General features: G+C 37.7%; 1 protein-coding gene across 2 annotated transcripts in view; it reads right to left on the reverse strand.

Moving 5' to 3' along the window:
- The window catches only part of SLAIN1 (SLAIN motif family, member 1), a 43,702-nt gene extending 25,755 nt beyond the window's left edge, over positions 1-17,947 (reverse strand). The window contains exon 1 of one of the 2 annotated variants that reach the window (XM_005871611.2): positions 17,779-17,947. In XM_005871611.2, the coding sequence (XP_005871673.1) occupies positions 17,779-17,821 (43 nt within the window). In that variant the 5' untranslated portion in view covers positions 17,822-17,947. The remainder of the gene's footprint in view (positions 1-17,778) is intronic. The other variant, XM_005871610.2, reaches the window with a different exon arrangement.
- Positions 17,948-20,481: the final 2,534 nt, after the last annotated feature.

Consider the following 20,481-nt stretch of genomic DNA (forward strand, 5'->3'; position numbering starts at 1 on the left):
TTTGATTTTGAGTACCTGCAGGGACTGCACAAAAAAACTTGAATATTTATTATATTCACTACAAGTCTAGGCAAAGATGATCAAGACATGATAGGAATGTCATTGCTTCTTAAAATGTTTTGTGTGTTTGTGTGTGTGTGTGTGTGTGTGTGTGTGTGGCCGTGGCCAAAAGAATAATTTTCAGTGTGGAGAATTAAAGAAATTTAGATTCTTTCTTAAACGTATCATGTCACCTGGCCTTTGTGATTTTTCATCATTTGATAGTATCATCACTGGAGCATTTATCAAGTCCATTTTGGAAGGTATTAGTTTGCTTAATGATGTACAAAAATAACTAGATAGATATGTTATTTATTTTTCAGGCCAGGCAACTTTGAAGATGTACAGACAATAAATTGATAGATCTTTAGACACTCGCAGCAAATGTTTTCTGTAATGGGGCAGCTAGTAAATATTTCAGGTTTGCTGGCCACATGGTCTCTGGTGCAACTACTCAACTCTGCCATCATAGCATTACAACAACCGCAGACAATCCAGAAATGAAGGAACATGGCTATGCTCCAGTAAAACTTTAGTTATATAGAATGAGAGTTGAATTTCATAAAAAGTATGGGCCATGAAATATTCTTTTGTTTTCAACCACTTAATAATGTGAAAGGGCCATACAAGAATAGGCATAAGGCCAGATATAGCTGTAATTTTCCAACCTCTGGACTAACATACAGGCCAATTTTATGACATTCACTCTGAAACATGCACAGGATTAGCATTTTAGTGCAAGGGTATATGTCAGGTGTTGAGACATTACAATGATGGCTGATAGCATACTTCTTTACTGCAATTTTTCATAGCATTCTTGTAATAAAAGACCAAGAAGAGACACTAGACTGAGAATGCAGATAACCCGAGCTCCACTCTGAAAGCTGGAGCTTGACAAGGTAGCATCTTAGTGTTGAAGTGTTCTCATTTGAAAAAAGGTGTTTGTCAGAGGGTAATAAGCAAGCCTGTGGTAAATATTCAGACAAGTTTGCAGCATGCATTCTCAAACTATAAAGCAGTTATTAAAAACTACTTAAAAGTTACAGCAAGTTGTAGCAAAAATCCTATATAATAAAACCCTAATATGAAAATCAACTGGTCGCTATGATACACACTGACCACCAGAGGACAGACGCTCAACGTAGGAGCTGCCCCTGGTGGTCAGTGCACTCCCACAGGGGGAGCACTGCTCAGCCAGAAGCTGGGCTCACAGCGGGTGAGCACAGCAGCAGTGGCAGCGGGAGCCTCTCCCACCTCCACGACAGTGCTAAGGACCCCTCGGGGGTTCCGACTGCAAGAGGTTGTGCATTGGGCCTCTAGTTTTCTATAAATACTGAGGAAAAATGTTCTAGAAGCTAGGTGGGAAAAAGTGTGCAGACATTTTCCATGCTTTCACTTCTTCTAATTCTTAGGTAGCTTAACCTGTCCTCTCAAAATAAAATGGGCATGCTTTTTCTATTATATCTTTTATCCAATTATAGTTGATCTGCAATATTAGTTTCAGGTGTACATCATCATGGTTAGACTTTTATATAATTTACAAAGTGAGTCCCCCAATAAGTCTACTACGCACCTGGCACCATACATAGTTATTACAATATTACTGACTATATTCCCTATGCTGTTTTTTTACATACCCAGGACTATTTTTATAATTGGCAATTTGTACTTCTTAATCCCTTCGCCTTTTTCACCCAGCCTCTCAACCCCCTCCCATCTGGCAACCATCAGTTTGTTCTCTGTATCTGAGTCTGTTTCTGTTTTGTTTATTTTATTCTTTAGATTATACATATAAGTGAAATCATATGGTTTTGCCTCTAACTTATTTCACTTAGAATGATGCCCTCTAGGTCCATCCATGTGGTCACAAAGGTTAAGATTTCATTCTTTTTCATGGCTGGGTAATATTCCATTGTACATATGTACATGTCTATTGATGGGCACTTAGGTTGCTTCCACATCTTGCCTATTGTAAATAATGTTGCAATGAACATAGGAGTACGTATATCTTATCTAGACTTAGTCTTTCCTCAGATGTTACCAACTCAGTGGCAAACTAAGGAACCTTGATTTTTAACAATTAATCAAATTAGGTCAACTGTTCTCACTTATTTATCCAAAGATTATCTCAGAGGAAACAAATGTCCCAAATGCCACATTTTTCAGAAATATGGTCTCTTCAAAACCACAGACCAAGTTCAAACCTTTGCCTCTTTACCAGAGTCCCAGAAAGTAAGGGAAAAGGAAGCAAGGAGAAAGTAACAAACCTTCAATTCTTCTGCTTTTATTTTCTCTTTATACAACAGGTAGGCAGCCCTCAATTCTAATTCAAACAATTAGAGGAATTTAACTACATGGCCCAGCATGCTCTGAGATCAGTGAAGGATGGGAGACATCAACTCTTTTAATACTTTTTCTTCTCCCTTATACGGGCAGGACGTTTCATGCAGACACAGCATTTTAACCTAAACCACAAACCAGCAGGGCAGGAAGACTTTAATTTTCACAACTAGCCTTTCTAGTATAAACTTCCTAGGTGGTCATATTGCATCTTTACATACCTAGATCCCACAGAAATGCCTGGCCCATAGATGCACTCAGATGTTTGGGCTAAGCTTCAACAAGGCAAAGATAGTATTTTACTGGTTCACTTCTATAAATAGTATAAACTTCCTAGGTGGTCATATTACATCTTTACATACCTAGAAGGATCCAGAAATGCCTGGCCCATAGATGCTCTCAGATGTTTGGGCTAAGCTTCAACAAAGGCAAAGATAGTATTTTACTGGTTCACTTCTATAAACTCTGCAGACTGAGGTACAAGTTCTCTGGAGAGGCTACACGTTTACTTTAAGCAAGCATGACTGACTTGGCTGCAAACTGAGCAAGCCCCCTGTCATAGTAACATATGGCTTGCAGCTTATCTGATCCACTATTTTTATGGGGTAAACTTGAGTAGCATTAATTTCCCCATGACCTGATAAATAAGCATATGGGATCTAGGAAGTCCAATTATTTAGAAACAGGTGTTCACAGTGTTCTCTCCCAGGCATACACAAAGTAAAGAGGATTTAACTATTGTGCATTTGCCAGTGTATTCATATAAGTAGAATTAAACGATGCTCCTAAGTGGTATACTTAGGGAGTATTTAATTAGGGTGGGTTAGTCATAACCCCCAAATCTCTCAATCTTCAAATTATAGCTAGAAAAATCTACTGGATTAATTTGAATATTTTCCCACACTTTTAGCTCATTCACCCTATGATGACCAATGTAATGGTTTAAAATTAGTAACCATGATATATATTCATGTATAACCCAAAACACTGTAGATACTCAATATTTCAATTTCATTAAAAATGTAATAATTTACAAAAATGACTTCATACCACCTTTAAGAAATATCTAGTAAAAGAGTTAATATATCCATTTAAATAATACCTAGAACTAATCAAGAAAGTCACTTTCAACATTAGGATGAAGTTTTAAAATATATTAATTTTGAGAGTAACTAAGGGATTATATACCTACAATGATTGGCAGATAAATGTCTAGTAAATATTTGGTCAATGAGAGTTACAAAATTTCACCACAAAGAGCATTGCTTAATAGCACTTAATCCCTAGGAATCAGAGTTTTAGAATAGTTCTTAATCTGAATTTAATAGGTCAAGTGTTCCTAGGTCTTAACAGTTAAAGCAATCTCATTGGTTAAAGTGTATAGTCATCATAATTAAAGCATCAAATCTCTTCTGCTCAATTCTTAACCAAGACCTCATGTCAGATGTTTGTCTCTCACTGCCACTATTGGATCCTTCTGTGGGTCTTCTCCAACCAGGGCATAGTCTAAGAGCAAAGCTGAAAAGTGAGTGTTGGAAAGAGGAAATTCTATGGTTGTCAACTATTTCCACTTAATTGCTGGTCAAAATGAAGCGGAGCTTTAAACACACACGGACCAAATACAGTGGCATCCAGGACCAGAGTGATCTCTACGGCTTCACAGATCATCACCAGACTTCCCACCTGCAGTTAATAAGGGGGATTTTTTAGAAATTTAACTGTAGTAGTAATCACACTTCAAAGGCATGTTTAAAAATTCCCTTTTATAGGAGCCATTTTCTCCATAGGCCTGACTGCTCAGGCTTAAATCAAATTTAAGGACAGTGAAAATAGCCACAGAATGTGACAAGAGGGTCTGTGTGAAAGTAGTGACTTAACCTGAAAAGAACAAGGGGAAAGAGTGACCTAATAATCTGTCGAGGTGATGCTGTCATGCAGATTCTAGACAGCTGCTTTCAACTGGACTACAGCCACAATGCAGGCTGCGACAGCCAGCTAGAACAGCATCCAAGTTCTACCATGAAATACGAACTAAGTTAAGAAAGATGCTACAGAATCTAATCCTATGAAGGAACAGGCTAGATTATCTCCTGTCTCAAAGTAGTGGGTCCCCACCTCTATGAAGGAACAGATAATCTAATTCTAGATTATCTCCTGTCTCAAAGTAGTGGGTCCCCACCCCACCCGACCTGCAAACTAAGGATAGACTAGATAACCAGTAAGAGTCTCCTGACCTTGACTGTACAGTCTAGTAGGAAACCCAAGCCCAGTAGGCTACTGGGATGCACTAGAAGTTCCTGAATAGAAGAGCGATGGAAATGAAATTTGGACAGTCCTTTCTATTCTGCACCTCCTGGGCTAACTACTCTCCTTTCAGTGAGAGGCACAACGCATGTGGCTTATACCCAGTGACAGAAAAGGCCTCTGACCCACTAATCTCGGGAGGTGGTGGAATGTAAACATAAATTTAAAAGTTTTGACAAACAAGACACATTTGGGAAGGGGGTCCCTAAAACTAACCACTCTCATTATTTTATTATAATACCTGCACATAGAAGAACATTAAGATATACATAAAAGTCTAAAACAGTCAGACCCACTTTCCAAGAGTTTTGTCTTAGAATTGGGAGGCAATTATATAGTTAGTGTTTACAAGTGTAATTTTAAGTAGACAAACCAACACCACCTTGTTGGTAGCCGACTCCCCACAGTGGAAAGGTTAGACATTGAGGACACACACACTCTCTTACCTGCCACTTCCATCTCCAGATCTGACAGTTCTAGTTTTACACTGTCGAGGTTTACTGCATTTTCATCCCATTCTACAGTTGTGATTAGGACCGCTGTAAAGTGATCATTAGATGGTAAACCACGTAAATGTGGCTTTTCAGTGTTTTGATATAATAAGTGTCATTCACTGAGGAACTAAATATTGTAAAGGAACCAAGGGAAAGAAATGCAACTGTTTGGCACTAGACCCTAACCACTAGGTGAAGTACATGACAAGCTTCAACTCTTTCCTTATTTCCTTATTTCCTTTTTATTGGCTTCTCCTGGGTCATCTTGGTGGCCACTGTTCTCTAGATCTCAGGTATTTTTTCCTTGTACTTTTCCACCATCACAATAGGGTGCACACAAAGTAAAATTTTCTAAATCTTTGCAGAATCAAAATCCCCTTGCATTTGCCCCACAATTTGGGATTTACCTGGGTGCAAAATTATAGTTTGAAAATAACTTCCCTTCAAACTAAAGGAAATATTCACTTTTCGTCTAGCATTCAATATTGCTTATGGAATGTCTGAGGCCTGTTACCACTGTAGATAACCTATTTCTTTCTTTGAACATTTTCAGGATTTTCTCTTTAACTTTAGAAAATCTGAAGTTCAACCAGGATATCTAGGTAGAGATATTTTTTCATCTACCCTAGTTCATACTGAGGACTTGCCTGTCTTCACCTCAAGGAGTTTTTCCTTTGTCATTTATTGGTGCTTTCTTCCTCTCAACTATCTGTTTCTGCTTCTAAAACTATTTAAAAATTAGAGTTCTGTATCTGTCCTCCACATCCCCTAACTTCTCTTTTTTTGTCTTTCTTTTTGGGAGATCCCTTTGACTAATTCAGATGAACAGCTTGGTTTTTAGCCCTGTTCATTCTTTTTTTAGTATTTCCAAGAAATTAAAAATGACTTAAAAGTAATTTGACTGCTTATTTTCCCAGAAATCTGTTCTTGTTTTAAAAGTGCATTACTGTCTTAAATCTGAGCACACGAATTCCTCTCTGGTCCTAAGGTGCTCATTTCTTACCAAGTCAGTTGCTCTGCTTATTTTTTCTTGCTGTTAGTTTTCCCAAAATGCAAGTAAGACTTAGTTACTGGTTTATATTTATGAATAAAGACTAAATTCATCCTAGAGGTAACTGGTATGAGTTTCTTCTGCACCAATACAGGTATTACCCCAATGGTCCTCTAACTTAATAGAGAAAACTGAAAAAGGGCACAATGTAAAGGATGGGTTATTCCATAGCAAACTTTCCATATGGCGCTGGACATGCAACAGCAGACATGGCTGAGGATCCTCACAATACAAAGTAAGGAGGTCTTTATCCTAGCGGTGGGCTGCTTTGGAAGTCCATCTGCTACTCCTCCCAGCCCCTGCTCAATGCAATGTGCACATTTGACGTTAGCTCGAGCTCTGCATCTCAATGAGCAGTAGAAATCCCACACTTAGATTGCTCTACCTTTTTTAAAAACAGGTATCTTGTTTCATCCTGAAGACTAGACATCCCCACCACTTGCAATCACCATCTGCAGCAAATGCAACTCCTACTGCCAGAAAATTCTGTTACCGAACCAACATTCCTTATCTAAAAATGCTATAAAAACGGAAATCACACACAATCATATAGCATGTACTAATACACACACACGCTTATGAAATGCACACACAACTATAAATCCAAATTTCAAAAGACATACTTTTACTTACACACTTACACACACACACACACACACACACACACACACACACACCGTTCCTTGAATTACAATCTTGCAGCTGTAACAGTGGAAAAAAATTAAACTCACAAATAGAAACTGGCAACAGCTCCAAAACTCAAACACACGAAACTTGTTACTATATAAAAGTTTAAAGCTCTATGTATTATAAGTAAATGAGAATATCAAAGCCTTATGTTTTCAAAGTAAATTAAGTATCATGAAGAGTTTGGCCACATTTTTAACTACCACTTCTCACAAGAAGTCATGTGAGAAATTCAGAATACTAATGAGAAAACCATAAGAAAGCATTTTCAAGTTTATCTAAAGAATCCCCCTTAAAAAGTGCTAAAGTCTAACTTTACTCATATTCCAAAAAATTCCTAAAATCACTATTTCACTCCCCAGATTTTTCCAGATTTCAAAAAAGGCTCAGCCACATAAGACAATCCAGACTGTACCCTGTAGCTTTCCTATCCAGAATCATGTCATTTCCTTGCTTAAAACTATTCAGAGGTCTCCCCACCATCTTAAGGTCCAGTCCAGAATCCTTAACTGCCTGAAAATCCTGCACACTCACTTCTCTAGTTTCATTTAGAGCCACTCAGTTCATGTTTTCTCCCTCTTCACTTCCCTCCATTAAACTCCCACCACATTGGTCTGCCAGTTCCTCTCACATCATGGGTCTCATCTCGCCTCAGGGCCTGTGTACATGCTGTTCCTGTGCTCTGGGCTGTTCTGCTCCCTGCCCCTCCCATAGAGTTACTTGCTTATCTCTTGATGACTCCTCAAGGTACCATATCCTTGGGAAATTATTTCCTGGCCATAGCACTCTGACTCAGGTCCATTAGCATCATCATGCTTGTTTTAAAGGAAAGGAAGAAAAAGAGCAAGAGCTGCTATACTTATAATGTTTATTGTACTAGACTGCATGCTCCAAACACCAGCCATTGAGTTTGTCTTGCCACTGTATCCTTAGTATCTAGCATTGTGCCTCACCAGCAAGTACTCAATAGATTTATGTTATGATTTAGCATTTAAATCATCTCTCTGATCAAGGCCTGGTGTTTCAAAAAAGGAGAGTCTACAAATTATTGCATAAACTAATTTATTTTGTAGAGGTCACAAATAACAGACATGAACAGTAACCAAAATAAATTTTCGCTGCCATGAAGGAAATTTAATCAATTATCAGAGTAGTATGAAAACAGTAAACAAAGTATTTGGGAGAATCTCTTGTTTTATTTTTTCCTTATTGAGGTAGGTAACAAATAGCATGTCAATTATATATTCATTATAGCAAACATTTATCCTGTCATAAGTTATTGCTTTGTTTTTTACACACTCCTCCTACACACTCCTACACACTCCTACTGGGGATCAAGCCTGCAAACCAGGCATGTGCCCTGGCCAAGAATCGAATCAGCAACTTTTTGGTGGACAGGACAATGCCCAACCAACTGAGCCACACCGGCCAGAGGAAGTTATTGCTTATTTTAATAAACACCTTCCTAATCATGATAGAAAGTCAAAATAAAAACTACCTAGAAACATATGAGGTAGAAACTGCAAATTTCATAGGAGCCCAATCTCAATTATTTGTTACTATTTGTACTAAATAACATTACCAGTAGTGAAGCAAATGCATTGGGGCTATTCTGAACATAAAAACAAAGAAAATATGTGACAGAAGCTCACAGGCATGAAATGTGACTTCTATTTCCCGCATATGGGACTAATAGCAAATGTCAAGAGAACCTGTCTCTACACAAAAATTTCAGTATGGTTCCAGATTACTTTTCCAATGAGAAAGGGAATCCTTTACAAAGCTTACCTAAAATGAACTGCACAGACCAACTTTCAATTTTGTGCTCCAAATGTGACAGAGTACCTCAAGACTGGAAACATGAACTGATGGAGATAACATCTTGGGCCACGCAAGGAGAGACTGGACAGGTTCCAGGAGACAGACACTTAACAAGCTTCTTAATGTCTCAGTTCAATCTGTGTGGCTTTTACAAATGAAAAGGTCACCTTCAGAGCACTGGATTAGCCAACCACTTTCCACTTCATTGGCTAAATTTAGAGAGAAATACTCCATCATAACAACTGAAACACGAATGGAACAGGTATCATGAAGATTTAAGAAAAACTCAATAAAGAAGTAATAACCATTCACACTTGCTTAGCATAATCCCAGAGGAGATGAGACACAGTCATAGGGAAACATGACCCAAGATAGTAATTGTGCAGGGCTACACTATTTGTGAAAACTATACCCACACTCCTCAAATGTGACCTGTCCTGATTCAATAGTTATGGACATTCAAGTATCTTAAGGCAAGATAAGCTTTTATTAACTGGCCCAAATTAACTGAACCACATATTGGGTGTTTCAAATTACTTAGATAAGCTTTTTGATCATTACTTGGTTATTTAACATCCCAGCCTCATGACCTGGACTTAGCTCAGACTCTAGTCTCATTCCAATGTAGGGTATCATGTGAGCTAACACTGTCCATGAAAGTTCTGTGAGTGTTTGTTATTTACATTCTAAAGGGGTAGGGGAAGTGGGGAAGAATATAGAAAAGCATGTCAGAAATGGAATACACATCGATCTAAGAAGAAACAGAAGAAAAGAAATAGACTAACAAGGTTGTGTCTTGAATGTTTTACTATTCTTGAATAAACTACACTCATTAAAACTTTCAATTTGAGATTTCTAACTCTAACTAATATTTTTATTTATAATTAGAGAACACAGACATCCCCAAAGGAAAAAATACTATTAGTTTTCTATAAAGTATAAATAGCTAAACAAAGAGGGTTCCCTGTATTTTGGGGTTCATTTTCTGAATAACTGCATATACATATAAAGCACTTCATATTTTTCAAAGTAATTTCACATTCAACATTTCCTGAAATCTTTCTAATAGCTCTGTGAAACCTATTCAATGTCCCCACTTAGTTAGCAAAACACTAGAAACAAGTGGCATGCTTGTAGTCATACAGTTCAATTAGGGATGAGGCATTACCAGCACTAAGTCTAACTACTAGGTCAAAACTCTCCACCATAATTAGCATTCAACACCCACAATGTGATAGGAACTATTCCAGGCACTGAGAGGGGGGGAGCGATGAACAAAACAAACTCAAATCTCCACCCTCAGACTAGCATTTTAATGAGCACCACTATGTGATTTTTCTTCTTGGCGTGGCTACTCAGATACCATTTATAACACCAAATGTTCAATTACTTTCTTTGTTCATCTAAGGAACTTAAATATAGTCAAATTAATAAATCACAAAAACCAAACATTCGGAACTTAAAACTTGTTTGAAAGGTTATTAAGCATTGGCAATTCAGAATAAAATTGAGAAGTAGGCCCCTATCCTCAGATACTTCCAAAAAGAAAATAACAAATGTTAGGACCATTTTCCAAAGAGAAGAAAACAACCAAAATTTTGAGTTTTGTCTAATATTGCACATTCAAATGAGGGTTCAGTGTTGTTGTTGTTGTTGTTGTTTTGGGGGGGGGGGGAATATCATTCTAGGCTTTCTTAGTTAATTTTATACCAATGGGCTGCAGATTTAGAAGTACCAAAAGATTTAACTTTATAAATTATAAAATTTCCACATTAAAAAAAAAACAGTTTGGAAAAGGGAAAGTAAGTTTTAGTTCCACAATAAAAAATTTCAGTTGATTTAATTAATGTTCAATTAATTTGCCCTATGAGAATTTAAGGGTAATTAATACATATCAGTCATCTGTAAGAATATATATATATACCTTCCACCAAAAATAATTATCCCATTGTGACTTATACACACTCACACATACAAATACACACACACACAGTTAACCAATTGCAAAATTGGAACTGTGAAGACAAACTTCACTTAGCAATATCTTAAAACAATTATAATACCCTTGTTATCACCCTATAAAATTAAATATTACAAAACATGACTTACTTTCCCTCATTTTGTTCAGAAAAACAAACTTTCATAACATTTTTCTCACAACTTCAAGACAAAACTTGAACACTTCTATACACTCTCCTGTAACACAGATCCAGTCACAATGATGTCGGATAGAGCAAGACTAGCTAAGATCTCCCAAATAAAAAATGTAGGTAGCAAAAGGAGAGCTAGAGGTCCTTCAAGAAGTTACCATTAGCAATGACAGAATTAGAGATAATCTTGGGAGAAATGCTGCCTAATGTATCTACATAAACTGAGCTTGGCAAACCCTTACTACAATGTGTTCTAGGAGATACTTCCTTCTTAAGCAGGAAAGACAGATAATTTGTAATCAAGAAAACAGCAGAGGCTAAGTTCTAGAGTATAGGAGGGAATAAGAAAAGAATGGGATGGGATGCAAGACCAAGGAACCAGAGGGTATATAAGGTCCACCCACTAGATACACTATGGCTCCTCCTAGCTATGGCCCCTCTACACATGTTCTACAGGGAATTAACCTTTAATTTATGAGTAATTTTCTCCCCCTAAAATCAGGGGCAAATATCTAAAACAGGGGTCCTCAAACTTTTTAAACAGGGGGCCAGTTCACTGTCCCTCAGACCGTTGGAGGGCCGGACTATAGTTTAAAAAAAAAAAACTATGAACAAATTCCTATGCACACTGCACATATCTTATTTTGAAGTAAAAAAACAAAACAGGAACAAATACAATATTTGTATTTGCATGTGGCCCATGGGCCGTAGTTTGAGGACCCCTGATCTAAAATATATGCTAAGAAGCAGCATCTTATCTGAAGCCCCAGGCTAATATTAAAAAAGATTTACCCATCCCTTGGTAAAAGAGTGAGTGTGTATAAAGAGAGACAGAGCCCAGCCGAAGTGGCCCAGTTGGTTGAGCGTCATCCTGGGCACCAGGAGGTTGCCCATTCAATTTACAGTCAGGGCATATACCTGGGTTGCAGGTTCGATCCCCAGTTGGGGCATATACAGAAGGCAACCAATCAATGTTCCTCTCTCACATCCATGTTTCTCTCCCTGCCTCTCTCTCTCTCTGCCTCTCTAAGCTTGTCCTCAGGTGAGAATTTAAAGGAAAGAGAAAGAGAAAGAGAGAGAGAGAGAGAGAGAGAAAGAGAGAGAGAGAGAGAGAAAGAGAGAGAGAGCGCCAGCCAGAGACTAAAAGGATGAGTTTACCCTTTCTTCAAATCTAATCCCTAATTGCTCCTTGTCATGGCAGTGGATGGTTTTACCAAATTGTCTTTAAATTCATGGGAATGTATACAACTACTGATCATTTTGCAACAAAATGCAGTAAAATAAGTAAAAACTGATTATTTAAAATTAAACATGCCGGTGAGTGGGAAAACAATGCCACAAGCTGATACTTCAAGTGACGCCAGACTTTCTTTTGGAAGAAAGAGATGGCTAGTACGGAAAGTGGTGCAAAGACTCCACCCCATCTTAAAATATTCAAAACCCAAACTGAAATCGTAACAGTAGTCATTGTGACATTGGGTTCAGAAAGAAATAAAAATTCATTTATTTTAGCAACAGCCTATAGGATAGGCCAGGTTCCCTTCTATGTGGTGTGACCCTGTCCTTGAGCAATTTATACTCAAATGAAGAGTCCTGGTCTCAAAGAAAATGCTCAATAATATTTGTTCCCTGAAAATGCTGAGTGTTCAAGAGAGAAATTAAGCCTAAATAAAAAAGAAAACGCTTCATTAGAGTTACTTGAAACTTCTAAAATATAGAATGTTCACATTATTTCAATTAAATATTTATACTAATTATTAACATTTAAGTAAACTGTAATTTGTGATATGTTAATTAGCTATCATTGACAAAGGACCCCCTAAATTGAAAGCCAGTAAGAATTCTTCAATATGAAGGACAAAATATGAGTTCTTATTTATTCTCTTACAAACCTACACTAGAATGGCAACTAAACTAAAAGTCTTCTAAACCCAGATGAAAGACAATAGGGGCGGAGGCCCCATCAGGCTAAGTCAAGTCATTTCATTCAGAAGTGAGACAACAGATGAACATCAGGTAACAGACTTCCGTTTCAGCACTCACTGCTCTGAGGGCCCACAGTGGGGGATAAGCCAACAAGGACCTGGGAGGGTTCAGGAATTGAAGGTTCCAGGTACCACAGAGGGTAGGGATTCTAGGATGAAACCAAAACAGGACAACTGTTTCAAAGTCTATAGCAAAGTACTGAAACCCTTGGGCTCCCTCCCTTGCTTTCCTCAAAGATGGCTTTTATTATGTAAACTGAAACAGAAAGCTGCTATATTTAAGTTACATTACACAAATAAGAGTATCTTACACAAAAACAGGAGGAGTAAGTGTAAAGTCAGTACACACCAGAAGGTAAAAAATTCAGTGAGCACAGGGACTTAACATCAGTTTTGATCACTGCTGTATCCCCATAACCTACAATGGTCCCTGACACACAGAAGATACTTAATAAATATGCAGCAAAGAGTGTAGAAGAGGTTTTTTAAAAAAATCTCCAAGAAAGTAGGAAAAAAAATCGATAAGAGAGAGAGAGAGAGAGAGAGAGAGAGAGAGAGAGAGAGAAATGGGAACAGGAATCCAGGAGATTTGAGATTTGATAAAAGGAGTATCTGGAAAGAAAGAACAGAGAAAACTGGAGGGGAGGGGAGAATTATAAAGAAGTAATGCTTAAAATTTTGCCCAACTTGAGTTTCCAGGTTGAATTACACACTGACTGTCTAGCACAAAAATGAAATTTCAAAATATCAGAAAGAAAATATTCTAAAATACCTAGTGTATTTTAAATAGAAAGGTCACAAGAATCAGAAACAAGAAAGGAACAGGACTTCAAAAGCAATCCTGAAGCTAAAATATAATGGACTAATGCCTTCTAAACTCTGTTGGAAAGGTTTCTATACTGAGAAACCATAGAATTCCATACCGAGTCCAAAAACCAATCCAGTGTAAGAGTGAGGGTACAACCAAGGCACTTCCAGACATATGAGGCTCTCCCATGGATCCTCTATTCTCTCCTACTCCCCCAAAAAGCAACAGGAGAATATATTTTACTAAAATGGAATATAAGGAAAAGGAATTCTCTCCAGCAAGGAGTCAGGTGATACAGCACTGAAGAGAGAAGAAGGAAGGCCCACCGTGACAGCTGTGCACAGGGCCACAGGGAGCCAGTTCAGTCTGGAGTAAGAGAACACAGGACACTACCAGGAGGAACAGTTGTTTTAAAAATAATTGGCTTTGCCCTAGTTGGTTTGGCTCAATGGATAGAGCATCGGCCTGCGGACTGAAGGGTCCCAGATTCAGTTCTGTCCAAGAGCACATGCTTGGGTTGTGGTCTTGATCCCCAGTAGGGGACATGCAGGAGGCAGCCAATCAATGATTCTCTCTCATTATTGATGTTTCTATCTCTCTCTCCCTTCCTCTCTAAAATCATTAAATATATTTAATAAACAAACAAACAAACAAACAAACAAACTTGGCTTCTAAATATATTTAATAAATAAACAAACAAACAAACAAACAAACAAACTTGGCTTTATATGTCCAACTGTACAAAGGATGGCTCATTTGGAGAGTCTGGGGATAAATTAATGACAAAGACCAAAAAAATCAAGTAAGTGTCTTTTTACAATTAACTTTAGGAAAAACAGAAAGTTAGATGAGAAAAGAAACATAATGATAAAATATTGTGTGGCTTAGATGTGACTATTTCTATCATAATCAATTGATGCATCCTAAAATTAGTAAAAAGCTACATGGGAGGATATGTTAAAAAAAAAAAAAGTACCATATTGGGCGGGAGAGGGGGGAATTGTTAAAAAATATTAAACCTTCACCACCCAAAGCAGAAAGCCAATGGATAATGTTTAAAATTTACAACTCAAGCAATAGCCATATAGGCATGGAATTTATAAAGAGAGGCAAACAACAAAATAAAAACAAATAGCTTTTATTGTTAATTCTAACTGGAAGATTGTTTCCCCCATTGCATTTCAGAGAGAGAGTGGAAGGTGGGGAAGGGGGGGAGGAAGAGAGGAAGAGTAGAAGAGAGAGAGAGAGAGAGAGAGAGAGAGAGAGAGAGAGAGAGAGAGAGAGATGTGAGAGAGACATCGATTGGTTGCCTCCCACACCCACCCCAACTGATACTTGCAACCCAGGAGAGGTAGGTGCCCTTTACCAGGCATTGAACCTTCAACCCTTCAGTGCACAGGCTTATGCTCTAACCAGTGAGCAACACTGGCCAGGGCCAAATAGTTTTTGTTAAGTAATTATACCTAGGTAATAAAACGGAATGGGAGGATGGGGTAGGAATTTGCTATTTTTCTTAAATTACCCATAAGACTAATATTTCTAAACTACAGACATAATGCTTTATAAAATATAAGTTTCAAAAATAGAAATTCAACCAATGATTACCTGTTCTATAGGGTTACTTCTTATCTCATATTGGGATTATGGATCTTTGGAACAAAAGCATTTAGTCTTAGAGCAAAAGAGGATTTACAAATTTAGCAAAAGACTAATTTTGGTTTTGAAATGCTAGTTCTCTGCTTAACTTCTATTACACAAAATTTAAATAAGTAACATCATAAATAAAACTCCAGCTTTCAGTTCATTTCCCCATGACCTCACAATTCTGCTTTAGCCCCTAGTCAATGAGTGGAAAATCAGATAATCAGGCACTTAGTCTAAATTCTCAAAAGCCCCCAGCAATCAGGATTATTTACATCAAATTTAACAAAAGCCTCTCCCCTATTGGAAAAAAAAAAAAGAGTATATGTCAATGTACCCTATATGCAAATGGTCTGAAGGGCCCAAATCCAATCTGCCTGTTTAATACCCACCAGCTAAGAATGGTTTTAACACTTTTTAATGCTTTAAAAAAATAAAAATATTATTTTGTGACACATGAAAAAAAAATCACATGAAATTCAAATCTCAATGTCAGAAGGTAAACAACAAAAACAGCCATGTTCATTAATGTCTGCATCTATGGCTGCTTTCTAGTGATGGCAAGGATTGTGGGGCTGCAAAGCCTAACCTATTACTATCCGGTCCCTTTCAGAAAAGTCTGTGACCCCTGAGCTAAAGAACTCTAGTTCTAAATTTTATTTTAAATAAAGTTAAGACACATTCATGTATTTAAAAAATGTACATCTAAAAAGTCCTTGAATCAAGGATAAAGAAATTTAGAGATGAGCTAAACAACCTTGAAAGGGAAACATCCAGAGGGATTAAATGGTGGCTTAGGGTCATGCAGGTAAAAGGGAACAGAATCAAGATTATTCTTCTGACTCTGAGAGCTGCTCTCTTAGATAAGCATCTGTTGCCAAAGTTTTAACCCCAATACTCCTTTGTTCCTATTCCACTCTTCAACTTTCTATTACTAAATAACTTATTTCACTTTAAAATGTTAATAAAACATGCTTTTTAAATTTGATCTTCCCCAAATATTTAAAACAGACTGAAATTTACTAATGACTGTGCCAAAAAACAAACAAAAAACACAGTTGAGAATACTGGTTAAGGACAGTCTTCGGCACTGGGGACATCCAGGCTCTTATCTCTGCCCCCAGGGTATCACTCTGGCCTCATAATCCCCCAAATTTCTCTAAACTTCACTTTTCTCACCTCTAAAAGTGAGGATAGTACCAACCGCAGTTGAGTGGGGTGAGACTGAATAAAATAAAGGATATGAAAAACTTAATGTTCTATCACAGAATTAAGAGCTCAAGAAATGTTACCTATTATACTTTGTCTTATCACGTCCAAATATTTTTATAATCATTCATTATCCCTGAAGAGCTTCATAGGCACTGTTCTCAAACTGCAGTGCCCATAAGAGCCACACTTGTGAGCTTGTGGATGCCGATTCCCTTGGCGCTACTCCCAGCTACACTGATTGTTTAGTCTGGAAGAGGCAGGAATCTGCATTTTCTTTCTTTTTAATTGATTTCAGAGAGGAAGGGAGAAGGAAAGAGAGCTAGAAAACACCAATGATGAGAGAAAATCATTGACTGGCTGCCTTGCACACTCCACACTGGGGATCAAGCTGGCAGCCTGAGTATGTGCCCTGACCAGGAATCGAACTGTGATCTCCTGGTTCATAGGTGGATGCTCAACCACTGAGCCATGCTGGCCAGGCAGAAATCTGCATTTTCAAACTCAAGTTGACAACTGGAGGCAGGTAGTCCATGGGATAGAAATAGTGTTCCTAGATAATGAATCAGATACTGAGAAGTTAAGAGACAATCAAAAGCCTAAATAATCACAGCTTTAATTAAGTAGTCTACTTAATCAAAGGAGCTGAGTACTACTCATTTCTTTTGCCATTTTTCTTTTTACAACAGTCCTAATTTTTTTTTAATTTAAACTTGTGTTGGGCTCCATAAGTTAATTAATGCTACATATAATACAAGATTATTTTCCTATTTATGAAGGTTAGTACTTCCAGTTATACAATCAACTAAACAGTTAAGGAACTTAAAATGGTCAGTACTCACATCCAATGAATCTTCAGTTTTCTATCTTGGAATTCAGCCACACAACCTTGTTACTATCCCCAGAGAATTTAAGACTGACCCGTTTTAGTTATAGCATATTTGCAAACAGAAAGAAAAAAAATGTATTCCTACTGTACAATACAAACTAATACAAGCTAGAAATCTGGCTAAAAAATAAGCACAAAACTAAATATGTTCTATATTAAAAACTAAATATGTTCTATATTAATAACTAAATATGTTCTATATTAAGAACCCCTGATGTGTAATACATGTGAAGTGAAGTGCATGCAACAGCCACACCTCAGGGCAAGGCTTTTCCATTTAAGTATCTATTCCAAAATCAGCAAAAACAGAGTTGACAGTGTCAAGAGTCTGAGAATGTAAAGGTATCAGTTTGCAATTACCTTGCTCCAGTCTATGGCACAGGGAGCGCCTTGCTGCTTCCATCTCCGGAGTCGGGTTATCTAGGACGTGTCTACACCACTGCAAAGGGCTCAGGGATTTTTCTGATGATGAGAATGTCTTTGAAGACCCAACGTATAACCTTAAAAAGAGAAATCTACATTATAGGTATTATATAGGTATGTAGAGATTACCTGTCTTCTAGAGAAAATAACACGTATTTATTAACAATTTCTACCAAAACAGAACTCACATTTGATTAGTTTAAGTACCCAAACTACTTTTTAACAGACAAACATCCCCAAGTAGAATGGGGATGCAGCTTGGTGGGAAGGACTCCAAAAACTCTGAAAATATATCTCAGAGTCAGAGATTGGAGGCTTTTGTTATTGAACTGACCTTGAACAGATACCAGGATGATCTGACTACCTCACTTTTCTAGAAAGAAACATTTTCATCTCTTTCTTGGCAATAGAATCTTACATGAACTTGAGCTAATGTACATAAGCATGACATAGCAAACAAAGCAAATTTTATGTCCTTTTTACAAGTGAATGTCAGTTGTTTATTCATGCTCTCAACCTTCAAATAATCAGATACTTCTCTAGTCAAAGTCTATTCTAAATTTGGTAAGTGCTTCTTTCTTATTAAAGCCAAACAAACAGCTTTTGAATGTATTTTAGGAAGAGTTCCCTTCCAGCATCTATACCATCCTATATAATAAAAGGCTAATATGGAAATCAACCGAACAGCAGAATGACTGGTTGCTATGACACGCACTAACCTCCAGGGAGAAGACACTCAATGCAGAAGCTGCCCCCTGGTGGTCAGTGCTCTCCCACAGGGGGAGCGCCGCTCAGCCAGAAGCCCTAAGGCCGGGCTCACGGCAGGTGAGCACAGCGGTGGTGGCGGGAGCTTCTCCGACCTCTGCGGCAGCGCTAAGGATGTCTGACTAACGGCTTGTCTGAGGGCACCCAGACTGCAAGAGGGCGCAGGCTGGGCTGAGGGACCCCACCACCAAGTGCACGAATTTCATGCACCGGGCCTCTAGTTACATAATAATGGGTAGGTTCAAAATAACAAGGAGGCACTGTAAGTTAAAACAAAGATTTCCTATCATTGATATACGGTGCTAAGGTAAATTTTAGAATTTCAGTGATAAGGTTATATAAAAAGTTTTATCTTGAGGATTAACCAATAGTTAACTTAAAAAAGAAAGAAAATTATATAATCACTAATAATTGACCTTATTTTGTAAAGCTGCTTCTAATTACAAATCTCATTAAAGTAATATTCCTTCAAAGTTACCATAATTCTAATGAGTGCACTTTCTTGAAATAACACTTCATTATTCACTCTTTTACTGTTTATAGTCAGGACTCCCACCTACTAGAGTAATTTATCAGTTATCCAGGATGGTTGGGGAATATACTGTTCATTGGTAAATTATTCTTTTAAGTCAGGGATGGGCAAACTTTTTCTGTAAAGGGCCAGCTAGTAAGTATTTAGGCTTTGTGGGCCAGGCTCTGTCACAACCACTCGACTCTACTATTGCAGTCCAAAGACATCATAGATGATATGCAAATGAATAAGTTCCTATAAACTTTACCCATACTCATTAAAAGCTGATTTTCAGATGTCATGAAATAGGATTCTTTTGATTTTTTTTAACTATTTAGTAATATAACAAATATTATTTAGTCAGTCCCCAGGCCGACACTGGCAAGGATGTGGAGAAAAGGGAACCCTAGTGCACTGTTGGTGGGAATGTAGGTTGGCGTAGCCATTGTGGAAAACAGTGTGGAGTTTCCTTAAAAAATAAAAAATAGAACTGCCTTTTTACCCAGCAATCCCACTTCTGATTATATATCCTAAGAATCCCGAAATACCAGTCAGAAAAAATATATGCACCCCTATGTTCATAGCAGCATTATTTACAATGGCCAAGATCTGGAAACTGCTTAAGTGCCCATCAGTGGCTTAGTGGTTGAGTGTTAAACCAGGAGGTAAAGGTTTGATTCCTGATCAGGACACATGCCTGGGTTTCAGGCTCCATCCCCAGTCGGGGGTGTGTAGGGGACAGCTAACCAATTATTCTCTCTCTTCATTGATTTTCTATCCCTCTCCCTCTCCATCCTCTCTCTGAAATCAATAAAAACATATTTTAAAATACATATTTTAAAAATCGGTGGTACATTTACACAATGGACCAACTACGCTGCTATAAAAAAGAAGGAACTCTTACCCTTTAAGACAACCTGGATGGACCTGGAGATTATTATGCTAAGCAAAATAAGCCAGCCAGAGAAAGACAAATACCATATGATCTCACTAATATATGGAATCTAACAAACAAAACAAACTGATGAACAATATAGAATCAGAGGCATGGATACATGGAACAGACTGGCAAATGTCAGAGGGGAGGAAGGTGAGGGAGACTGGATCAAGAAAGGTGAAGGAATTAGCTGAAGAACACATATGCATAGCCCATGGACACAGACAACAGTGCGGTGAGGTTCAAAGGAGGGGAAGGGGACAGGAGCTGGATAGAGGTGGGCAAAGGAGGGGAGAGGGATGGGAGACATCTGCAATAGTGTCAACAATAAAAATTTTAAATAAAAAAAGTGAGTTTCTTGTAGGCAGTATAAAAAAATAATAATGTAAAAATTTAGCTGACCAGCCATATAAACCAGGCAGCAGGC

The sequence above is a fragment of the Myotis brandtii genome, unplaced genomic scaffold, assembly GCF_000412655.1.
Source record: "Myotis brandtii unplaced genomic scaffold, ASM41265v1 scaffold350, whole genome shotgun sequence".
Taxonomy (NCBI): domain Eukaryota; kingdom Metazoa; phylum Chordata; class Mammalia; order Chiroptera; family Vespertilionidae; genus Myotis; species Myotis brandtii.